We start from the raw sequence: 14,323 nt of genomic DNA, 5'->3' as shown, positions 1-14,323 counted from the left end.
ATGAAATCATGATCTGAGCCAAAATCAAGAGTTGGACGCTCAATCAACTGAGCCACCCAGGCACCATAACAGGTGCCCTCCTTAATACCCATCACCCATTTAGCCCATCTCCCACTTACCTCCCTCCATCAACCCTCAGTTTGTTCTCTATAGTTAATAGTCTTGGGACACCTGGGACACTCAGTCGGTTAAGTATCTGACTTCGGCTCAGGTCATGATCTCACAGTTCGTGAGTTTGAGCCCTATGTCAGGCTCTGTGCTGACAGCTCAGAGTCTGGAGCCTGCTTTGGATTCTGTGTCTCCCTCTCTCTCTCTCGGTCTCTCTCAAAAATAGATAAATGTTAAAAAAAAAAAAGTCTCTTATAGTTTGCTTCCCTCTCTTTTTTTCCCTTCCCATATGTTCCTCTGTTTTGTTTCTTAAATTCCACATATGAATGAAATCCAATGGTATTTGTCTTTCTCTGACTGACTTTGCTTAGCATAATACATTCTAGTTCCATCCACATCATTCCAAATGGCAAGATTTCATTCTTTTTCATCTCTGAATAATATTCCATTTATGCATATACCACATCTTTTTTATCCATTCATTAGTGGATGGACATTTGGGCTCTTTTCCTTAGTTTGGCTATTGTTGATAGTGCTGCTGTAAACATTGGGGTGCATGTGCCCCTTTGGATGAAAAGACAAATTTATTTTCTCATAGTTCTGAATGCTGAAACTACCAAAGCAAGGTCTGGCAGGGTCTGTTTCTGATGAGATCTCTCTTCTTGGCTTATTAGACAGCTGCCTTCTCACTGCATCCTCAGCATGGCCTTTCCTGAGTGCACGCTCATGGGGGGAGAGAGGACACTCTCTCCTCTCTTTTTATGAGGACATAAATCAAGACAGGGCAGCGCCCCACCCTTTTGACTTAATGTCACCTTAATTACTTCTGTAGAGGCCCCATCTCCAAATATCGTTGCTCTGGGGATTAGTGTTTCAGTATATCAATTTTGGGAGGACAGACATTCATTCTGTAACAGCCACATTTTTATATGTTTTTAAAATCAAAAGCCTAGTTTGGCTATTTGGGAAGTATATTAGGGTGTTATTTTTGCTGCTTTAACAGGAACCAAATAAGAGTCGTTTAAGTGAATGGCTTGAAAGTCTGAGCTGATACAGTTTCTTGCAAGTCTGAGCTAACAGAGAGTCCTGAGGTTGTCTGAGGATCCTGTCTCTTCTCTCTTGTTGCTCTGCCAGGCCCTCAAGTGATGACCTTGTTTGCATCATCAGGTGCTAGCTCAGTGCCACCTCTAACCCACGGGAAGAGCTGAGCAGGAAGCAAGCAGCTTCCTTTTTAATGACATGACCTCAAGTTGTACACATCATTTCCATCCAAATCCCACAGGCCAGGTATCTGTCTCTGCTAGGAGGGAGGCTGAGAAATGCTGGGTGGCCAGGTCTGAACTAGGTCAGATCCTAGGGTTTTAGTAATTAAAGGTTTAATAAAGGGAAAATGGATGCCACTGGACTGGTAGCCTTCTCTCTCACAGGGAGTTGCACTTGACATTTTATATATTTTGTTAGGACTGACTCATACATTCAAATTTGTAGAAACCAGTAAATTTGTAGAAACCAGTATGGCTTCAATTTATCAAATTATTTGGGTATTTCCTTTTATTGTAATAAGTGGAAACTGATGTGATTCAGGAAGTATATTTTTAAATTTTAAGGATATTTAAATCTATTTAAAGAATTATAGTTATTTTTATCAACCTAAAAATTAAATGTATCTGTAATATTCTAAATTACTTTTTTCTGTAATAAGAGCCTCCTGCCTCAGTGATAACCATCATGTGAAATACTGACTTTTATTTTCTGTCAGGAAATGTAAGTTTAAATCTCAGACATGTGTTGTTGTTTTGTTTTGTTTTTGTTTTTAATGTTTATTATTTACTTTTTGAGAGAGAGAGAGAGCATAAGTGGGGAAGGGGCAGGGAGAGAGGGAGACACAGAATCCAAAGCAGGCTCCAGGCTCTGAGCTGTCAGCACAGAGCCTGCTTCAGTTCTCAAATTCACGAACTGCAGGATCATGACCTGAGCTGAAGTCGGATGCTGAACTGACTGAGCCACCCAGGCACCCCAAAAACTAGACGTGTTTATTGTCGTGAAGGGGACATCTCCAACAAAGGAGTTGACTATAGCAACATGAAGATCATTCTGATGATTGAGATTTCTTTGTCATGATTCTCTCTTTGGAGTGTCTCTGTTTCTCTTCTGCCATTAGCCTTAACATGTAAAAATCTGTATTTGCTGTAACTAACATTTACTGCATATAGGTAATCCATGTTAACTATGCATAACAAGGCTGAAACTGACACCAACTCACTTCTTTACATTTAATTACCCTAAAGACTTGTAATTTTCAAACATCTACCAGCATAAACCCTTTTTTTCAAACAATTTTACTTCAAATTCCAATATAAAAAGGTTAAAGTAGAATTGCATAGATTTATGTTATAAATTCAAATCTGTGACGTTTCCATCTCACAAAGTCAGCAAAAACAATGAAGCTGCCTTAAATGTACATTTGACATTGGTGGATAATAGAAGACCTAGCGTAGTTTGATAAGCCTAAGTGACCATTTTGCTTCTATATTTTATTTGGGCTATAAAATATCAAGAAAATTCTGATTCTTAACATAAGTAGTTGAGAATGATGCCTTGTTTGTTTTAATATAGTTGACACACACTGTAAACATTAGTTTCAGGTGTACAGCATAGTGATTCAACTTCTCTATGCATTATGAAAAAATGGTAGCTGTTTAAAAGCCTATCTTATCTGCAAGTAAACTGACCCAAAACATAAAAAAAGGATTGATAGAAAAGTTTTGATTCATTGTTGAATCACCAACAAAATCTGTCACTTCTTCAAACTTTTTATAATCTACAAATCACCCAAGAAGCACCCAGAAGACTCAAATTTGGAATACGTGCTAAAACCCTTTGTATTATGATAAGCATGTAACAAAGGTATGAAGTCATTTCCTACCCTGCACAGCTCATCACTCTCCTGAGGAGGGACTGGCGCCAGCAGATGTGCTTGAGTTTGAGTTTGTAATTGATGGGCCCACATGTGTTAGAGTTGTGTGTTCACCTGCACAGGTGTGATTCCTAAAACAAAAATCAAACCTGTGCAGAGCCACAACCTGACATGTTTACAGCAGCTTGACATGTACATCGATGGCAGGAACAGCTTTATTCCAACCAACAAAAAAAAAAATTGAGAATTTATAGTTTGGGGCCAGTTAAAATTTAGCACATGTGGTATATGTGATAGTGCTTGCTCCTTTTACTACTGTTTGTAAAAGAGTTAAATAGCTTAAAAAATGAAATTTGAATAAAACAGCGTGGATCCCCTGAAACACCTTCTTGGAAACTAGCTAGAAATGCAGCGATATTGACTACCGACACAGGATACAAGGTAGTTCTGACTACAAAAGTCTGAGGGCAATTACGTCTGTTCCCTTGGAAAGCACCAAGATACTTATTTCGGTCATCTGTGATATAACGATGGCTGGAAACTTGGGTGTGGTGGGCAGTTAAATATTCTTACTCAAAGAAAACCATAGGGAAAGAGTAAGGATTGCTGATTTTCACATACCTACTGAAGATCGTTCTTTCTTTGATTTAGACAGAATTTTTCTGAATTCACTTGAGCACATACTGTGCCACTTCAGAGGCAGTTTCAAGCATCAGTTATCTTCATACTGAAGATGAATCCAAATAACAAGACAGTTATGACTAATGAAATGATGACAGTTCTATATTGGAACTAAACTACTTATGGGGAAAAATTAACACAAAAGAATCCTTTAGAATAATATTTAATGTTCCTGAAAACCTTCCCCCCAGTTTTTTTAATGCGAAGACATTCTCTGGGTCCATGAATATGACTCTTAGAAATTACTCTTTTTTTTTTAATGTTTTTATTTATTTTTGAGAGACAGCAGGGGAGGGGCAAAGAGAGAGGGAAACAGTAGATCCACAGCAGGCTCTGTGTTGACAGCAGAGAGCCCAAGGTGGGACACAAACTCATAAACCATGAGATCATAGACTGAGCTGAAGTCAGATGGTTAACTGAGGCATCAGGTATCCCATGAAATGACTTCTTGTAGGACTATTTGGTACATCATGACCAATCGCTTGTGAATGTCAACTAAATTCCAGTATATTTTTTTACTTCGCAGATACCATTTTTTGATATGGCTAAAGAAATAACTATGTGAGGAAATTCCAATTTTGTTTTAAACTTGAGGAATATTACTGTAAGGTCTACACTTTGTGACCTGTATTTTTTATCGCTTCTCAGGTGCCTTGCAGTTGCCACTAGGTAGAATAGAACAAACAGGCTGCATTTGTGTTCTCTTTTTATCGTCAGTGTTTCTTTTTCTCTTCTAATATTTCCCTTACGCTCTTTCCATGCTATGAAAAGACACTCCAGGTTGTTGCTGCGTTGGATGGTAGCTGTCAGTAAAAAGAGCCAAAACCACTTTTCATCTCTAGACCACCCATTTGTGGAGTCTTTGGAAGCAACACCTTCAAACTAAATTTCAGAAAAGCAGAGAAATGTCTCTGTCTCTGCCCACCTGCAGGGAGGGAGTTTCTGCTTTGTAGATGTTAACTGGTCTCAGGCAACTACACTAGGTAATCTTTGTGTCATGATTGCTAAATTGGCATCTGAAGGAATCTATCTGGCTAGAAGAAATTTGGGTAGGTCTGTTTGTTGGGTTTCTGTTTTTAAGAAAGTACACCTTCCTTACTACATCGAAGTACTGTTTTGAGAACTGAAGTATAGAGTAGCTTCGACTATGCCTTTATCGTTCTTTGCCTGAATGTCCATTGTGACCGTTTATGATACATTATTTGTTTTTGGCTTCTCATAGGAAGAGTATGAAGAACTGCTTCGTTATGCTATTGTGACTCCAAACATTGAGTCAAGAGCTTCACAGCCATGTCATTCTAAAGGAGAAGTGGTGCCAGATGTTAGGATTCCTACTGTAGTAGATGATATTCTTCATAACCAAGGTTATGTATATTTTGAAAGATATTTCTTAATTTGTTATTGAGCTTATTAATGCCGTTGACTTAGAGTTCCAGAAATGCTTCTCCAGTGATTCTTCTCAATCACTCATGTGTATCACTATCATCTGGGAAGTGTTTTCCATTTTAATACGTTACTCTTGGCTCTTGTGCAACAGCTGGATATTTATATGAACTTTGTTTAAACTATTACATGAAAAATAAAATGAAAGCAAAAAAAATAAAATAAAATAAAATAAAATGAAAGCAACACTATAGCCATAGCATGCCTGTCAGTGGAGTAAATTGCATCTAATTGTTCTAGTAATTATATACCAGGATTATCTTGGAAACTAAATGGCCCAAGGCCCCAAATTAAAGATGCTCCATAGGTAGCCCTCAGAACCACTTAAGTTTGTGAACCATGTCCTAGGACTTTGTTGGCAGCATTTCTGTTAACGTGGAAGACTGTTTAAATTATCACCACAGGGGCGCCTGGGTGGCTCAGTCGGTTAAGCGTCCGACTTCAGCTCAAGTCACGATCTCGCAATCCGCGAGTTCGAGCCCCGCTTCGGGCTCTGGGCTGATGGCTCAGAGTCTGGAGCCTGCTTCCGATTCTGTGTCTCCCTCTCTCTCTGCCCCTCCCCTGTTCATGCTGTGTCTCTCTGTCTCAAAAATAAATAAACGTTTAAAAAAAAAAATTAAAAAAAAAAAATTATCACCACAAAGGCGAACCCATTTTGGACTACGTCATTGACAGAATTGACAGTTAATACAAGCCAGGATGTATGTTGATAGGTGAATGAAAGGTGGAGAAAGGAAGATAAACCTCCTTTCACCTATCCATTCCTTATTCGGTAAAGTACAGGATCCCAAACAACTTGCTGTAAAAAAGTATTCCTTCAAAGGGCACAGAAAACCCTCCAAAGATAGGCCTGGTGATGGGTAGTTATCAACAGTAGGCATAACTCCAGGGATGTCTCCTTGAAGGCACATGAAACAGCCTACTCAGAATCAACAGGCTCCTGGGGTTCCGATAAGTTACAGCCCTAGTATTTTGTTCCTGTCTCTTGGTAGACATGGACTATCCACTGCTAGACTTCAGCATACTGCACTTGATCATCAGATAGGGCCAGAACCGTAAAATGCATATATTTACTTTACCACCACAATATTTTACCCTGAAACATTTTCTGCCCAAATTTTAATTGGTATTCAAGAGGCAGGGCCCCGGGGTTCATTCATTGTACATCAGTGATCTTGACCATGTCTTGATTACCCTGGGTACCTGAGCCTGTAGTTCCTGTTGAACACACCCAAAGGGCTGCATACTGTCTTACGAAATATGTAACTAGTCAATCCGTGTGTTCACCCTGTATGCCCCTCCCTTAAGGGAGTCACCAGACACTTGCTTCCTTGCTGTACTGTTGTTCCCAGTGACACAACATTGGAGTCCTCTCCTTGCCGTGGCTCTCCAACCTTTCAAGGTCATCACTTGGGATTTAAGACCCCTGTTCTTCTCTAGCATGGAAGATAGTATTTATTTGTTTATACTCTGCCTTTTCGAAAAAGGATTTGCGATCTAAGCACACAACATGCAGTGAATTTAGATATCTCGATTCACACGAAGATTGATAAGAATATGTAAGTTCATCATCCCATTCTTTCCTCTTGGTATTGCTGTTGCTTGATGTAAGTGAGGTATGTTGAAGTTGCCAAAGTGTATATAAGCCTTCCACACAGCCATTCTTGTGAGGTTTTCCCCCATTTTATTTCCACCGTGTATTGACCAGTGGTTCCTGAGCTGCAAGTGAGGGAACCAGTGTCACTTTACCTTGATGGCAGCAGGCCCCTGGAAATATCCAATGTAAGATTGCATAGCTTCTAAGTTCTAATGTCATTCATCCACTCAGTCTCTTAGTGTGAACTGAATGCTACAGTAGGCTGAATTCTCTTCCATCTATATTTGGTGGGTAAAATTGAGCTTATTAATGATATAGTTAAGACTTTGTTCTCTCAGTTTTGTCCTTCTCTTTGTTCTTTGGCTTAGTGTTCCTCTATCCCCAGCATGTTGTATTTTGCTGTTCTAAAATCCTATGTACTGCTACCCTCTTAAATTAAGTATGTGTGATTAGGCATTTGATATAAGAGTGGTTTGGTTTAATAAAAAAATTATTTTATTTTCAGCAGGAAATAGCCCTGTAGTAAAAGAAACAAGGATGGAAGTTGGAAAAGGATGTGATTTGAATATTTCAAGTCATTCAAAGACAGATGGTATGACTTTTCCTCAGTTTGTTTTTATTAACATACAACATTTTGTGGTTTGATGAATTTTATTTGTGTAGTAAGAGGAATCATTTCAGCATATTACTCATTGGCATGATTTTAAAATGCTGCTGTTGCTGATTTATTAACTAATACTATTTAAAATAATTTCCCAAAATTCTAAAATAGTACAATTAAGACAGGTTAATGTATTACAGTGTGTGGCATCCTTTCTTAAAACTGCTAGATTAGAGGGCAGTACTTTAAAAGATTTCATGGGAGTCAGCTAATTTGGCCAATTTCAATGTTTTCATGAACCAGTGCATTCTTTTCCAACATTCAGGCATTTGTGTACCAACTTAGTGATTTTTGTCCTATCTTTATACCCCTTGTTCTGTCATTTTTTCTTTAGATATATTCATTTTTAGCTTAAACTCATTAGAAGAAAAATTTGTGTCATTACTGATTATAGAATAAAACTAATATACCCTTTATAAATAGAAATCAATGGTAAAAATGAATGCAACTAACAATTAGTAAGTTTTGATTGAAGACTGCTGGTGATGTGTTCAGCCTGAAATCTGCTTTTCCTTGGTTGAAAGGAGAGATGAGCAAGTGTTACAGAGGTTATAAAAGCACACTAGCACCAGATTGAAGTGATTAAATAATTAAAATAGAACAGTCTTCTTGCTCTGTGATATAATGTTATTTAATGTACGGGCCATGTAAGCCACCCTACAAGAAATGCCTCTAACCTTTGGTTTGCTCACTTGTACAAAAAAGGCTTGGGTGGTATAATACTTGGGGACCTTTCAAGTTCTTCAGTTATATGATTCTCTTTTTCAAAAGGTGGATATATGTTTAAAAATTAAAAATCAGAGGAGTGCCTGGGTGGCTTAGTCGGTTAAGTGTCCAACTTTGGCTCAGGTCATGATCTCACGGTTCATGAGTTCGAGCCCCATGTCGCACTCTGTGCTGACAGCTCAGAGCCTTGAGCCTGCTTTGGATTCTGTGTCTCCCTCTCTCTCTCTGCCCCTCCCCTGCTCACATTCTGTCTGTCTCAAAAATAAATAAATATTAAAACAATTTTTTTAAAATAAGTAAAAATGAAAAATCAGAGTCTATTGCTTTTCCTGTGGGTGCAGATATTGTTGGTGAAATCTAGTGAAAGAGAACATTCACATACTTTGTCACTCTGCTTTATTCTCTGGGTTTATTCTTCACAGTATGGAGGCGGTGTTTCATAGTTGACTAGCCTGAACCATTTACTGAATAAATTTTTTATGTAAAACATATATATTAGAGCGTGATTTTCCCTTTTGCAAAGAGTTCTTGATTTACTTTCAAGTAACAAGTTCTACAGTAGATTTATCTGTTTGACTCATCTCATTGTCCAAGGAAAAGAAGAAGGCCTTTCAGTCTTGGTTATTAGGACCCTTGTAATAAAAGTGAGATATGTGAGAAATGATAAACCGTCTCTAATTCCAGCATACATGTGTGATAAAATAGTAATCTTTTCTGTTTTGTGCTTTTGAAAGGTAGATGCCTGTTCTGGCACTGGCTTTCACCCCTACATCTATCCTCCACCCCAGCCCACTACCCTCTACCATGTATATGGGCAGAGGATGGAAATTATATACATATATGTGTATACATATATAGACGTGTATGTTTTCACCTGTGTGTTGAAGGCTAACAGTGTGCCTTACAACTGAGTATCTGTTAAAACTAAACTACTCTTTGTGCTTACAGTGTTGAATTTTACTGGTGTTAAAACCCTCACCAGTGTGTTATATAAAGTAATAATGACCTATAGACAACCACTGGGACCTTGGTCCATTACTTAACCCTTTCTTTCTCTCTCTCTCTCTCTCTCTCTCTCTCTCTCTCTCTCTCTGTCTATCTCTCTCTTTTCTGAGAGAGAAAGAGAAGGGGATGGGTTGGAGAGGGGCAAAGGGAGAGAGAGAGAGAATCCCAAAAGGCTCCATGCTCAGTGCAGAGCCTAACATGGGACTTGATCCCACACCTCAGGATCATGACCTGAGCCAAAATCAAAAGTCAGGTGCTCAACTTGTAAAGTTGACAAGAGTCATGTGCTCTCTTTCTCTCAAAATAAATAAATAAACGCTAAAAAAAAAAAGAGTAAGTAAACTGAAAGGTTATTTCTCTGCATTTTCCTCTACTTCTGAAGGTCACTGACGTCTTACCTTCCACTGGAATTTCTTACCATTTGGGTTATTCTCAATCTGGCCTGACCACAACAACTTTCCTCTATTCCAGGGTCATCACCAGTGTTGTCACCGAGGAAGCCTTCTCACCCAGTCATGGACTTTTTCAGTTCTAACCTCTTAGGTGACTCTTCCTCACCAGCATCTGTTTCTAGTCATGCAGATGCCCATGAAATTGTTGTGAGCGATTTTCTTATTTCTGATGAAAACCTTCAGAAGATGGAAAATGTACTTGATCTTTGGAGTTCAGGACTTAAGGTATTACAGTTGTTCAGTTACAGTTGTTTCATATGTAGTATAACAGTTTTGCTCTTGATTCCACTATTTCCTGTTCTTTTCTTTGAATCAAAAGATTTTGTGAAAAAAATCTTTAGTTTCCTTAGAAGGTTAGTCCAGTGTTTTAAGTCTGTCCTTCTCAGTCTTTAATATCTGTACGCATCATCTGGGAATCCTGTTAAACCAGCTTGTCAGTTGGTCTTGATCAGGGCCCAAGATTATGCATTTCTAACAAGCTCCCAGGTGATGCTACTAGATCAGAAACCATGTTTTGAATTAGCAAGGTTTTCAGTAGTTGCTGAATAGCTCTGTAGGTTCCACTGAACTTCTCGGGTGTTTTTAAAGACTCAGCCTACGTGTGACAAAGATACCTATTGAATCCTTACCATCTCATAGCTGTGACGAATGAACATGTCTCCTTTTATATGTAACACAGCATCCAGTTTTAGCAACGTATATTCATTTTGTAGCTGCTTATAGCAACCACCTTGTGTAACTGGTAAGTCTATAAAAGCTGACTATTTTAGTGGTGGTATTGGCCTCTAAATAAAATAAGGTATTACAGAAATGGCAAATTTTTTTCTATTTAAAATATAATGGAAGGGTGCCGGGGTGGCTCAGTGTTAAGCCTCTGACTCTTGGTTTTGGCTCAGGTCATGATCTTGTGTTTTGTGAGTTCAAACCCCGCATTGGGCTCTGCGCTGATAGTGTGGAGCCTGCCTTCTTGGATTCTCTCTCTCTCTCTCTCTCTCTCTCTCTCTCTCTCTCTCCCCCCCCCCTCTCTCTCTCTCCCTCCCTCCCTCCCTCTCTTTCTCTCTCCCTCTCTCTCTGCCCCTCCCCTGCTCGTGCTCTCTCTCTCTCTCTCAAAAGAAATAAACTTTAAAAAATATATATACATATATATAATGGAGAAAATGACAGTTTTTCTGAAACATAGTTTGAGAAAACTGAATATTCACATATATGGTGAAATTAAAGTCCTGAGGGTTTTATGGCATTTTTATTTCTCTATTATTGGGAACCATAAATTCTAGAAATAATCTTTTAGTATAGTTTTTACCATTTTCCCCCTTGGAACAGGTTTCATATCTGTGTCATGGTGTAAGTGCTACCGCTAATCACGTAATATGTTCTCTGTTCAGTTAAGCATATTGTTAGGCAGTTGTTTTGATAACATGATTATTTGGTATTTTTACTTATGCCATTCAGTTGGGGGAAAAGGGATCAGACTTAGCAATTTGTGGTAAGATGGCCTCTGTGATAAACGATTTGGGGAAAGAAAGCGTCAACCCCCCTGGTTTCTGTTATCCACCTCTATCTAAATAACTTCCCAGTCCCGTGGCTGAGCCAAGGCCATACTCTGACTTTCTGCCCTCCTTGATCTATCTTAATATGGACATTAAAGTCCTTGAATAAACCACGGAAGGACCAGAAATGTTTTCAAAGGACAGCAAGGTTTCATACAAAGTGACTTAAAGTAGGAAAAAAAAATCCATTTCCTTAGTATGGTGAATGTGACCTGAGAAGAGCCACAACTGTTGAACTTGCAAACGTTTTCATTAGTGGCTTTTATAAATAGCTCTTATGTTGATTGCTTGTACCGATTAGTTTTAATGTTTCTTAATTCCAGTGTAATTTTAAGAAGCAGTACTAAACACACTGCTTAATTGCTGGCATGTTTATTTTTCAGACAAACATCATATCTGAACTAAGTAAATGGAGACTTAATTTTATTGACTGGCACCGAATGGAAATGAAAAAAGAGAAAGAAAAACACGAAGCACATTTGAAACAACTGTGCAACCAGATCAACAGTTTGAAGGAGCTGCAAAAAGCCTATGAAATCTCTATTGGGAGGAAAGATGAGGTCTTCACTTTTGTATTTCTTTTTAAGTGAGATGCAGTAAAAATCTTGCTAGGCAATAAATGCCAGGAACTGATTATTTAGGTCATACAAGATACAAAGGGAAGATTGCTTCAGAAACTGAAAAAATAGATACATAGGAATAAGATATATTCTTCCTCTTAAACATGCCAGCGTCTTGTCATTTAATCTTTGTCATCAGCTTCAGTGTGCTCGAAGTTTTAGAAGTGTGTGCTGAATGTGGGAACACTAATTTCTTTTCCCCGGTCTTTTTTTCCTAACTGCTCTTAAGAGAACATTGGGGAACCAGCATTACCCACATTTTAAACCATCTTTTTAGGGGTCATTTTAAGTATCTCACATTTTATCGATGCTATGTCTTTCTTCATTGATGATGTCTTTTTCGTTTTATTGATAGACATGGAGAACACTTTTTTTAAAGCTTTTTTTTTTGATCTGTGATTTTGTTTTTAATTATCTTAAGCCTTATCACATAATTTACAAATTGGTGCTGATATTTCTCCTCTACTTTAACCCTTCTAACAAGTTGGCAAAAGCACCAATCATACATATATGGTAATTCCACAGTTGTATTTTTGAATAGCTGTTTAGATGACATTCCTGAATTATAACTTAGTAAAGAATTCACAAGCCAAATCTGCTACTATACCTTATCACACTCAATTTTAAAAGCATCTGACCTTACAGCTCATCTATAAGACATGAGAACTGTTAATATTCTTTATTTAATACTATACATAAACCACACTAAAATGCCTTTCATTAAGCCAAAGGCAACATTTTAAATGGAGGGAATTTTAATTAAATCGGCATAGTTAAGACTAAAAAGATAAAGTGGACATTGCCAGCTTATCGTCAGCCCTTGCCTTTAACAGGCTAATAAACACAACTTGAATCACAGCTGAGTCTTGCTGTTCTGATACAGCGAAGGGATTTCCTCAGTATTTAAATATATTGATATAATCAGCCATATAAATCTAAATAAGTTTAAGTTTAGAGATGTAAGTTTAAAGATGGCATTTATCATCTCTGTGAAAAGCTGAACATGTAATCAATTCCAATCATTTTTGAAAGGGGAAAACAATGACAGCACTTGCTGAACTAGAATTACTATCAAAGTTCAAAAATCGAATCATACTCATTTAACCAGAAGCTAATCTTACTTAATTTTTTTTTTTTTTACTGTTTATTTTTGAGAGAGACAGAGACATAATGCGAGTGGTTAGGGGCAGAGGGAGAGGAAGACACAGAATCCAAAGCAGGCTCCAGGCTCCAAGTTGTCAGCGCAGAGCCTGACGCGGGGCTCGAACTCACAAGCTGTGAGATCATAACCTGAGCCGAAGTCGGACGCTCAGCTGACTGAGCCACCCAGGTGCCCCACAAGCTAATCTTATTTAAATCAGGACGGTCCAAAAGAAATATTCTATCAGCCATTCATGATCTGAATTCTGGTGTATACGATTTATTTAAATACGGGACACATAAAAAAAGTCATGAGACATTTTTGTTTTGTAATAAACAAGGCAACGGCCAACTATTGTTCCTTAGTAGCTTTTTAGAGATAAGCTATCAAGTCTGCTCTTTCCCCTGCTTTCTTAATGCCAGCGAAAGTCATTTTTGTTCCAGGGATGTACTTGCTGGGATTCTCCAAATAGTCCATCAGTGTCTCCTCTCCCCAGGTGATGCCTTTGTTCTTGTTGGCATCCCTATAAGAAAATCCAGGGGCTTGACCTTTCCCCCAAATAAACCATGGCGATTTGGCCCAGTCTTGTGCTTGCCTCCCTTTTCCATGGTATGGCACTGGGTGCACTTCTGAACAAAATCTCCTTGCTCTTCTCAATATCACCCATTTTTAAATCGCTCTTAGGTCGCACGTGAAATGAAGGTACCCACTCACAAGCCGGATGTCCAACTCTCTCTAAAGCTTATTTATTTATTTTGAGAGGGGAGGGGCGGGCAGAGAGAGAATCCCAAGCCGTCTCCATGCTGTCAGTGCGGAGCCCTGCTCTGGGTTTGAACTCATGAACTGTGAGATCATGACCTGAGCAGAAACTTAAGAGTCAGACACTTAACTGACTGAGCCACCCAAGTGCCCTGAGAATACTTTTTATTTCACTTTCCATTAGCCTCTTAAGAACGAGAGAGTAAGGTTCACGTCTGTGCTAATTCCACACAGCAGACTGTGCAGTAAATCCATGGCTCCCCCCGGGAGGATGTTAGCTTTCAGAGGCGACAGCTCAGCTCCTGGTCTGCAGATGCAGCACTGTTTTAATGAACTAGATAAAGACTGTATATTTTTTTAAATACACATTTCTTTTGATGTTCAGGGTATGATATAAAATCAAACATTTTATATAGTTTACTTTTTTGAAACCCTAGATACTAATGTCACTCATTTTCTCTCTTGGCCTCAAAACTCTATCCTGAGGTTTTAAAATATTTGAAACTTTTTTTTTTTTAATTTCAAAGTATCACACATAAAAGAGTATACATATGTGTCCAGTTTTTGAAAATGAATAAGATGAACAGTCTGTGCCTTTTAACAGAAATGTATGCCCTTTTCCACTTTTGAAAATTATTTAAAGAAGAACCAGAATAAATGTCT

General features: G+C 38.3%; 1 protein-coding gene and 1 pseudogene across 6 annotated transcripts in view; one reads left to right on the top strand and one right to left on the bottom strand.

The window, feature by feature from the left end:
- POC5 (POC5 centriolar protein) overlaps positions 1–14,323 on the top strand; it is a 47,240-nt gene that overhangs the window by 7,368 nt on the left and 25,549 nt on the right. For 2 of the 6 annotated variants that reach the window (XM_049649657.1, XM_049649656.1), the window contains 4 exons: positions 4,929–5,070; positions 7,252–7,338; positions 9,610–9,815; positions 11,524–11,700. In XM_049649657.1, the coding sequence (XP_049505614.1) occupies positions 4,929–5,070; positions 7,252–7,338; positions 9,610–9,815; positions 11,524–11,700 (612 nt within the window). Of the gene's footprint in view, positions 1–1,242; positions 1,396–4,928; positions 5,071–7,251; positions 7,339–9,609; positions 9,816–11,523; positions 11,701–14,323 lie in introns of all 6 variants that reach the window. The other 4 variants (XM_049649659.1, XM_049649658.1, XM_049649661.1 and 1 more) reach the window with 4 other exon arrangements.
- LOC125935046 (cytochrome c-like) lies at positions 13,253–13,568 on the bottom strand (annotated as a pseudogene).

The sequence above is a fragment of the Panthera uncia genome (assembly GCF_023721935.1).
Source record: "Panthera uncia isolate 11264 chromosome A1 unlocalized genomic scaffold, Puncia_PCG_1.0 HiC_scaffold_17, whole genome shotgun sequence".
Taxonomy (NCBI): domain Eukaryota; kingdom Metazoa; phylum Chordata; class Mammalia; order Carnivora; family Felidae; genus Panthera; species Panthera uncia.
This window is presented reverse-complemented; position numbering and strand designations above follow the sequence as displayed.